The sequence below is a fragment of the Hakea prostrata genome, chromosome 5 (genome assembly GCF_041222555.1).
Source record: "Hakea prostrata isolate BN-2017 chromosome 5, UWA_Hpros_2, whole genome shotgun sequence".
In the NCBI taxonomy this organism is placed as follows: Eukaryota; Viridiplantae; Streptophyta; class Magnoliopsida; order Proteales; family Proteaceae; genus Hakea; species Hakea prostrata.
In genome coordinates, this window is record NC_142604.1 from 12,253,800 (window position 1) to 12,264,210 (window position 10,411).

At 39.8% G+C, this 10,411-nt stretch overlaps 1 protein-coding gene across 1 annotated transcript; it reads left to right on the forward strand.

Moving 5' to 3' along the window:
• Positions 1–2,404: 2,404 nt before the first annotated feature.
• Positions 2,405–10,099, forward strand: LOC149015180 (homeotic protein knotted-1-like). The gene is made up of 5 exons (XM_089156186.1): positions 2,405–3,349; positions 3,424–3,546; positions 3,659–3,794; positions 9,349–9,602; positions 9,694–10,099. The coding sequence occupies exons 1-5, from the start codon at positions 2,957–2,959 to the stop codon at positions 9,895–9,897; spliced, it is 1,110 nt and encodes a 369-aa protein (XP_089012312.1). The 5' UTR covers positions 2,405–2,956; the 3' UTR covers positions 9,898–10,099.
• The last annotated feature ends 312 nt before the right edge of the window (positions 10,100–10,411 follow it).

Consider the following 10,411-nt stretch of genomic DNA (forward strand, 5'->3'; position numbering starts at 1 on the left):
GACTTATTGAGTTGGGGTGGAATCTAGGAATTTTCATTTGATTCTTTGTTGGACTTGGTCCATTCTTCGGTCGCATTGGGTAAATAAGGTTGGGTTTGGCTAAGCTAAACCCTAATCCAATCTAGTTGACCTAATCTTAAATCCAAACTTTATCTAATCTTACAAGGGTTTTAAGATTCCCAACCCAAACCCTACCCTTCCTTCCCAGGGTTTCGTAGCCCTACCTTCCTTGATTTTCCTAAATAGGATCGAATGGTGGGGGGTTAGCCTGATTTACTATGACTCTAAAGTTGATTTTTATATCTTCTTTGTTGATACACCTAGATGATGCATTCTACAAAAACAAAACAACAAACATACAACAAACATTTTACTTTTTTATTGAAAAACTGACTAATGATACATTAATTTTAGATAAGGAGAGATTTTTGTAGAAAGTAGGTTTTAGACGTCCAATCTTACACAGCCCAATAAATTGTTTGATTCTACAATTTAACCTCCCAATATGTTCTCAATTGTGGATAGTCTCGATATCTTTTCAATGCTAGTTGGAGTATTGGAGTGATGGAGTTAAAAGAGATTGATACGAGTATTGAAGTGGGATATTTTAGGTCATTAGGATTAGTAGGATATTTGGTTATTTAGTTACTCAAATCCAATTTATTATATAATTTGAATTTAGTTAAATTAACATAGGGTAAGGTAGGGTTGGACTAGGTTTGCCTAATGGCTATGCTCAAACCCTACCAACCTTATCAAGGCTAGTTAATTTATAACTAAAATCCATTTTTGGAATTCAAAAAGCCGAATAGAACTCCAGCTAGACTTAGGGTGGATTTGGAGAGTCCAAATCCTCTGCCCTCACGCTAACCATGCCTCAATGCCTCCACACTCACTTGAGTGTGTGGGCCACATTGTCTGACCTGACACGGGCAGACTTGAGGCAGTGTGGTTTCCACACTCATGTGAGTGAAAGGGCATAGAGGCACAATTAGGCTTGGGGGGAGAAAATCTCAATTGAAATTTGGGTCAATTCGTTATATTAGGATTTTATTGACACAATTTTGATAAATATTGAGACCTCTTAATTTAAATTTCTTTTTGGGGGAGGGGGGTGTGTGGGGGAGGTTTTAAAGAATTAGTAGTTAGTTCCTTAGCCTTTATTTGTTTGGTTAGACAAGAACATCGTGAGACATAATATCATCACATGACAATTTTCTTAAAGCCCTTCTGACCACGTTGTTGCTCTAATGTTAATTAGTTTCAACTTTCAATGTCGTGGTCATTAAGATGGTGGTGCATTTGTTTTTCCAGTCTTGTTTCTCCCACTCTCCAATGAAAGGAGCATCCAAAAATTTAGGACACCTCCATGTATCCTCACCAAAGATGGAATCAATTGAACTTTTAAATTTAGTCTAAAATATACGATGAGGGAAAGTAGAAACAGTTTCTACCAAAAAAAAGAAAGTAGAAAAACAGTGTAGCATAGTAATTAAATCACCATTGATAAGACCATCAAGCTCATAGTGAACAAATGTCTCTTATAACTTTAGGGTCATTTTTTTCATTTTAATTGGAGCTGTTTCTTTGACCATGGCTGCATTGAGACCTTTCAGCTTCTTACAGAAAGCCCAAACAATCTGAGAGATCGATACATATAGAGATGCTATTGAAGCTAAATTCAGAACGTAGTAGCTGTTAGCACCATTGAGCATTTGAAGGGATCCCATTGTGTTTGACCCTCAAATGACAAAAAAATAAAAATTAATTACCATAAAAGGGTTGTTCATTTACAATAATTAATACCTCTTATTAAAAGTCATAAATACTATTGTTTTTGATAATAGTAATCCTCCATCGACTAATATAAAAATCTAATAATTCCTAAAAACAAAAACAAAAAATAATATATATAAAAAGAGATAGTCGTGTAGAAGATCTTCAGACCTCTCATATTTTAGGTTGGAAATGTTTAGTTGATCAACCCAAATCCAATGCACATCAATTTTGACCATCCAATCAGAGTCATTGCAATCTAATCATAGTATCTACTGTATAATATGATGTGATGATTAAGTCTTTAATTAACCACTAAGATATGCTAAACTTTATTTTAATCGTCTACCTTTTTTTTATATAATAATAATTATTGTAGACAAATGAACACGTACAGGATCTAATAAAACAACAGTGCCTTCTCCATAAATGGTAATGAATATTGTATTTTCAGTATTTTGGTTGATATAACATATAGGCCAGCGTAAGCATTTTTGTTACATCACATATAAAATCATAAAAGTACTTGCTTTACGGGTTTACCCTAGCATCTTCTACCTCTTGGATTGAAGGAAAAAAAAATATTTTTATATTTCCATTTCCATTTCCTTTTTGGTGGAATGTTTTTTTATATTTCCTTCGAAAGAAAGGCTTGTCTATCAGTTGTCATCCATACAATCACAGGTGCCGACTGCCGGTTCCGGCTGACCTTACCGCATCTACATAACACTTTGAGAGATCAGAAGCTTATGATTTGAAGAAGTAAGTTTGTTAGGCTCAGTCATGCTACTAACTTTACTGCAACATCACCCATCAAAGGCCACCATGGGATCTTCTGCTTGCTTTTGAGATTTCTTGAAGCTGTTTCTTTGAGCCTGAAATTTTTGTAGAGAGAAAAAAAAAAAAAAAAAAAGAAGTTCCTATGCTGTGATGTCATTTTTCCTGTAGAGAGAATCCAAAAGGAGGGTATGTAAACGGATTTATATGAACTTGAAAGTTGTCTAGAAATCCAATGGTTAGAATTATCAGATGGTCCATCCAATACCTTTCATTAAAAACCTTTTGCCTCCTTGAATTATAGAATTAAGAGCTGGAACTGGTAGTTTCTCCCTTTAGTTTTCAGGAATTCAATTTTTTTCTGGGCTCTCTTTGTTTCTTTAGAAACTTGTTTCAGTGAGAAATGGAAGCATACAATAATCCAGTGAGTGAGAATAATACTAATAGTAACGATACAAGCACAACAAGGGGAAGTTTGTTATATTCTAGAGGCCCTCTAGTTCTTGCACCCGATTCACCAGTGTATGGGAGAAATCACTCTTTCAATCGTCATCATCATCAACAATCCGGCGAATGTTTTCTTTCTGAAGCTTCTCCGATCATGAAGTCCGAAGCTAGAGAAGGAGGAGGAGGTGGTGGTGGTGGTGGAGGCCATCATCATCACCAGCAGCAGCAAGAAGAAGGACAACAAGAAGGAAAGAACGGCAACCCAAGTGAAGCTGACGCCATTAAAGCTAAGATCATAGCTCACCCTCAGTATTCAAACCTTCTGGAAGCTTACATGGAATGTCAAAAGGTACAACTTCCTTACACCATGAAGTTCCACTCTTAAACCCTAAGTACTCTCTGATAATGACGAAACATATACAGGTAGGAGCTCCACCTGAAGTGGTGGCTCGGCTAACGGCTGTTCATCGAGAGTTTGAAACACGGCATCGGTCATCCCTCATTTGCAGAGAGTCTTCCACGGACCCAGAACTGGATCAGTTTATGGTAATTCAAGAACATATAATTAAAATATAACCTAAGTCTATAAACTTATGTTTTACGTTTTGATTAAGTTTGTTATGGTTACTAATTTTGAGATCTTCAATATGTGTGGTAGGAAGCCTACTACAATATGCTAGTGAAGTACAGGGAAGAGCTCACAAGGCCTATACAAGAGGCCATGGAGTTTATGCGGAGGGTTGAAGCGCAGCTTAGTACTCTTGGTCATGGCTCTCTACGCAATTTCTCTTCAGGTTCTCTTTCTCTCCTTCTCTGACCTAAACATGGTTAGTTGCTACGGATAAACAAAGTTTGACCCAATAAAGATGAGAGAGAGATGGGTTATTGCAGAGACTAAAGTTATGGTGCAAGTGTCCAACTGGAAAAGCCGTACGTTTAGGGTTTGAGAGTTGTACTTAGAGAAGTCGGTCCATTGTTGGAAACTTGGAATTACGGTTCCATATCTTCAAATCGACTCCCTCTTTTCTAGGAAGATTTGTTTGACGGAATTGATTCAATAGCAATGAAGAGAAATATTGTAGAATGCTTCAAAGTTTAAAACCCACCCCCATACCCCATTAGAGTTAGAGCTTTCTCACTCTCCTGAAAATGGGGAGGAGAGAGAATTCTTCATTTGTTTTTTTCGTTTCGGTAGAATCTCCATATTGAAGTAATACATCGCCTGCGTGGGTGATTCAACTCTGGCACCCTTCCAGTGTCAGGCATTCAGGTTTAGGGTTTCGATGTTCGAAACACACACTTCCTTTTCTCTCCTTCCTCTCTCTGTGTCGGTGCCTCGGTGGTCTGTGAACTGTCTGAGATCTATTATATTCGTTTAAGCGGATGTAAGAGAGGTCTTACACTTACTGTCTTAGGGACAGTAATTAATGGTTAATAAACAAATATGGGAAGAAAAAGCTCTCTAGATTGGTGAATCCCACAAGAATAGAGAAGAGAAGACCAGTGGCTTCATTATTATCGTCATTTCCCAATTTGTTCCTTTTTATCACTGCTTAAAAGTAATAATAAATTAACAAGAGCAACATCGGATTCTGTTCAACTCAAATAAGTGCTGTATCCCATCTCATGTTCCTACTACATGTAGCATTAATGTACCAAAACATATCTTTTTTTCCAAGGAGTGTTAATTTGATCCCTAGAACTAAAATTTCTTCCTTTTTTTTTCCTTTCTCATATCTCCCTAAAACCCTATGACCTTCAAACTTAAGTGATATTCCTACTGCGTTGGGACTTGGGACCATTGCAAAGTTTGCCCTTTCATGTCTAGTTTATCAGAATGTTGTTATCTTTTTCCTTTCATTCTTTTTGATGTTTTCTTGCTTCTTCTGGAAGTGAGAAGTATTTGCCTCCAGAAGCTCTATTCTATAAAATTGAATGTTCATGAACTTAACTTGTGTTTTTGTTCTCGTTTGGCAATCTGGGTCTATGACCATAATCCCAAAATGAGGTCCATATTATTAAACAAAAGAATGCAGGAAATGTTCCCAAGAAAAGAGGAAATTTTCTTATTACAATGCATTTCGTATCTGTTTCAGTGTCAACCATTTCTCTTTCCTCATTGATAACAAGGAAACCTTTATGGGCATGTGTGTTTCTGTGGGTATTATACCACCTGTTGTAGAATGTGAATCCTGTGTAACCTTGCATCCGTCCAAAATCTGACTCTCTTTACCGGAAAAAGGAAATATGTCTTTCTCCAGGTAGTTAACTCTGCTTCTATTAAGATTTCTATTCACAACCTTAACCATTTGATGATATACCGAAAAAAGGAAATATGACTCTCTCTCTCTCTCTCTCTCTCTCTCTCTCTTGTTTCTTTTGGTAGGAATACAAGTGTGCTTTCTCCAGTTCAACATAATAATAGTAAGGAAAACACGGGAGTCTTATTCATGGTGTCTTATTTCTTACATGTGCTAGGGAAATGTGAAGGTATAACTTCTCAGTTTTTTGTCCAAAACATCTTCCTCTCCTAGCCCGTGCTTTTTAAAGCCATCAGCTATTTTTAGGAGCAGCAAGGGTAGGTTTTTCCTCCGTAGAAGAATGACATGACAATTATGTTTCAACAGTATATCTTTAATGTTGATAAGGTGAAACAGTGAATCAACTGAGGGGCGTGGGAGGGTTTTGCTACAATTTGTTTAGAGAGATTCAAATTGGGATGCTAATGTGCACCTTGAATGGAATATGATTCACCTTTCTGTGTTCAGTTAAATGATACTGTAAGCCTTACAGGCTTCATTATATAAAAAACTTTCTGGCCTTGATGGTGCAAGGGATGGTGATATGTTGCTTAGAAACTAGTAGGTGTTTCTGCTGAAATAATTTTCTGGAGCTTATTTGGCCTTTGATTACTGTCAAAATCCAAGCAGGTGATGGTAAAAGGAACATGTCCTTTGTCTATTTTCTCCTTAGTAGTACTAGCTTTGGTGGTGTCCTTTGAATAGAATATGAAAATGTTCTGTCTCGGGGGAAATAATAATTATAAACAAATAGTTTAAAGGAAATTCTACATTAGATTCTCGTTCTAAGACAAAGTGGCCGGTTGATGTTGCCTGACAGCTTTTGGCTGCCGAATGTTCAAGTTTACTAAAACTTTTAACTACTCTTGTAGACAAATCAAATTCTTCTTCAAATATTACATTAATTTCCCTCGTGTTTTTATTATCATTTCTTATACCCTTTAGTGGTTTCTTTGATTGGTGTAAAAAAATGCTAAAGAATAGTATATTAGATTATTAGGTAGACTATTGTGCTTTAATCATTAGTAGTCTTCTAATCCGTTATTTTTTTATAGTAAATGGAAGAACAAAATATGTGTAAACGGCGTATGTACTATTTGGGCCCAATAACTTGGGACCTAAATCAGCCTTTTCAAAGCCTCAGATGCTAACTGCCTAGGTACAATGTATTGGGCTTTTACATTAAGATCTTTATTAATTTTTGTAACATAATTAATAAAGAATTCATTAACCAAAAGGAGAGGCGGGTGGGGGAGGGGAGGAATTACAATAAGAAAGCACATGGCATCGTCTAACTGAAGCTAAGAAGGGCCTAAGCAAGAGCAAGACAAAGAAAAGGGACTGGGCATTAAGGCCGAGACTAATGAGCCAAAACAAAAGCAAGGCTAGTTTTTCCCTTTTTCTCTTCTTCTTCCTAGAAGACTTGATCTTAGTAATGTAGTTGCCAAGGTGGTGGCACCTTTCGTTAGAGGTTGATTCTCTTGCTACCTTGAAGCAAAAAAGGAGTCTCAGAATTGGACGAAACCCTGGAATTACGAGAGGCATTCTGCCCATTGTCGATGCCACCCACGACCACTGAAATGGGATCAAGATTAGGCTTCAGAACTTCAAACATAGTGGAGGAATTAGGGGATAAGATAGGAGGGAAGATCTAGGCCGTGAAGGGGGGGGGGGAGAGATAGGTTGGGTGGGAATTAGGGATGGAATCAAGGCCAAAGGTGCGCTAGGAGATTGTAAGAAGGTCAGAGGCCGAGGGAACCAAGGGCTAAAGAGGGGAGGGGAGGGATTCGGCTGAGAGGGGGAAGGGAGTTTGGGCGGGGGGGGGGGGTTACAGGCTGGGTAGGGAGAGAGTGTGGGCTGGGGGGGGGGGAAGGGAGGGAAATGGGTGAGCTAGGTGGGTAGAAAGTGATGGGTTAGTAGTTGGGTTGCTAGAAGAAATTGGGGAAGAGACGGGGAGAGAAATGGGCTTGGGTTGGACCAGGGAAAGGGGAGGAGGGTTAAGCCAAATAGGAGAGGGAGAGGGATTTGAGGGAATTGGGAGGGGGGAGGGGGCGTGGTGGGGAAGGGATGTAGGAACCATGTCCATGACTTACTCCATTGAAAAATGATGAATGGGGGGAAGGATAGGGTGGGCTAAGCCAAACCCGGAAGGGGTGGAATAGGAAGGGGGTGGGTTGGCTCAAGGGCAGAGAGAAGGGCCCATGAGGAGGGTGGCTAGGGCAATAGAGGGGCATAAGGTTGGGGGGGTGGTGCAAGATCATGGGAAGTGAGGCCGAGATTGAATGGAAAGGAAAGAGAGGGAAAGGAGAAGGAATAGATGTGACAGGGGACCGAGGCATTGTTTTTTATGCTCGCAAGGAAAGTGATATGTTGCAATGGTTTAGGTAACAGTGGGGAGCCCGAGGTGCCAGGGTGCAAAGAGAGTAGAGAAGGGTAGGATTTTAGTTGTCAGAGGTGGAGCTTCACAAGGTAGTTGGAAACATCAGTGACGAGACGAGGTGGCTGTCTCAGATCGCAAAGGGGAGGCCTGAAAGATTAGATAGCGGGGCAGTGAGGAGGCCTCCAATCGTATTAGATTTATTGAGTGAAGGAGTGAACTTCCTCCTTAATGAAGATTGCAGATGGGAGAGGATAGTCCGAAGAGACATCTATATAAATTCGAGCCAAGGTAAGCCTATCCTCCTATAAGGCTGTAGCATTGGGGAATAGGGGAGTCCCTAACGCTGATCTCGCGATGCTCAAGCCTTTGAAACCCCAATTATGAAGGTAAACCTGGGAGAGAGACCCAAAGTGGAAGAGTGGAACAGTTCTCCTTGGAGAGCATGAGGTTTTTGTGCCATTGTCAAAGAAATAGTGGCTTTTTCCCCACCGACCTAGGCCACCTTCAAGTGCTTTGGTCTTGTGGCTCACATTAGAGAATGAACCCATGATCAAAGTGTTAGTGGGGGGCTGGGGAAGGGAAAAAAGGAAAAGAAACCATGATCAAGGAGAAAAAGAATATCCAAGGGTGCTGCTAGTCTCCATTGTTTGGTCATCAGGGAGCTTTTTACAATAGGAAATGGAGGTCCAAAAGCCCAATAAGTGCTCCACATGGCAGTAGTTTCGGGCGGAAGGTTCTTCATTAAGGGTACTTGCAGGGCAGGGAGCCTCCCTCTGACCATCCTCCAGGGTTGGGGGAATTTGGCTGAGTGCAAGGTCATCTTGAGAGGAATGGCAAGAGGAGGAGAAGAGAGAGATTCATGGTGCAGGGCAGAAGGTAGACGAGGTAGTAGGGGAGAACAAGACTCAGGGGTAGTGGAAGGGAGTGAGGTGGTCTGAGGGATCGACCAGAGGTAATTAGGGAGCCATCATTGCTGCTACATTCTTAACGCAACTGCATCACAGTTTGGTTTATTCACCCAGATTAGGTTGCTTTAGTCTTATTTTTGCTGTAATTTGTTCCCTTTGGCGATCTTGTGTATTTTTTTTTTTGTTCTTTTCTGAGTTTTCATATTCTATTCATTGTTACCCCCTTCCAGAAAAAGAGTCAGTATGATTGAGAACCTATGTTCAAAGTGACAGGTCCAACCTAAGTTGTTCATATAGATAAGCTATAACCAGGACATGCCAAGGATGTGCTTTTTACTTTCAAACTAAAACAAATGATTTTGAGTCCCCAGATAATAACAAGGAGACTTCATTGTAATGAAACCATGAACCGCTGTGGTAAGCTGTGACAACCCCGACAACCCCCCCCCCCATTGTCTTTTGCCTCCCTATTTTGTTGCTCTTTTGGTTGTTTTTAAACTTGTTTGCTTGTCTATGTGTTGAGCTGTTGCTCTAGCTGGTCCTCTTCTGAGCTGGGTAATTAAGGAGGCAAGCCTGCTTGCTCGGGGTAATACAAAGAATGGAAAAATGGGAAGGTGGAAAATTCACTCTGATAAGATTACAAACCGTTAGATAGAAAGACTCAAGGTTTATGGGTAGCAGGTATTGTCAATGTGGGACTAATCTCTCAACATTGAGTATCTCATATCTTCTAGTAAACAGTTTGAATTGATGTGCGTAGATGACAAGTGTGAAGGTGTGGTTTCATCAGAGGAAGATCAGGACAATAGTGAGGGAGAGATGGAGGCCCCTGAGATTGATCCACGCGCTGAAGATAGGGAATTAAAGAATCACCTTTTGAAGAAGTACAGTGGCTACTTAAGCAGCCTCAAGCAGGAGCTTTCTAAGAAAAAGAAGAAAGGAAAACTTCCAAAGGATGCAAGGCAAAAACTGCTTAACTGGTGGGAGCTGCACTATAAATGGCCATATCCATCGGTATGTTTACAATGAAGTTTTTCTTTTTCAATAATTTTTTATTTAATTATCTTTAGGTTGTAACATTAGAAGCTTAATGCCAATGTAACAGGAGACAGAGAAGGTTGCTTTGGCAGAATCAACTGGTTTGGATCAGAAGCAAATCAATAACTGGTTCATAAATCAAAGAAAAAGACACTGGAAACCAGCTGAAGACATGCAATTTATGGTTATGGATGGCCTGCATCCACAGGATACAGCCCTCTATATGGATGGTCATTTCATGAGCAATGGTGCTTACCGTTTAGGTCCATGATCACCAGAATGAAGGGAAGGATTCAGTTGTCTAATATCATTCGACCTTTCGGGTCACCTGTGTATCTTGGTGCTTGTACCTGCAGCAGTTCAGTAATGCTTCTATTGTACATAGCTTGTGTTTTTATTTTCATTCTTATTTCTTTCTTTCTCTTTTTGGGTACTACTCAAGAGAAATTGCACCAGATGATATAAATCATTTATTCAGGTCACTTTCTGGTCATGCTGTATTGCTGCCTAAGATCTTAAAACGTAAAGTTTCAGGAGTAATGAGGCAAGTATAAATTAATGTTCTCTTCAAGTTAAGCCCAATTAGATACATTAGCCAAGGCCCACCAGGGGAAACCCAGCTCATCTCAAGGTTGAACCCACAAGATTTGAGTCTATATAGAACCTTGAAAACCCTAAGCCTTATAAGGAACTGAACCCTAACATTATCTTGAAACTAATTCCATCCATGGAAGCGTTTGAGAATTGTTAAGAGGGCAGACTTGAACGCTGCGCATTAAATGCAG

Excerpts from the sequence above, each read along its gene's own strand:
- LOC149015180 (XM_089156186.1), top strand. The coding sequence starts at position 2,957 with ATGGAAGCATACAATAATCCAGTGAGTGAGAATAATACTAATAGTAAC. Across the intron at positions 3,547-3,658 it reads CAGAACTGGATCAGTTTATG|GAAGCCTACTACAATATGCT; the intron begins GTAATTCAAGAA and ends TATGTGTGGTAG. Across the intron at positions 9,603-9,693 it reads ATAAATGGCCATATCCATCG|GAGACAGAGAAGGTTGCTTT; the intron begins GTATGTTTACAA and ends CCAATGTAACAG.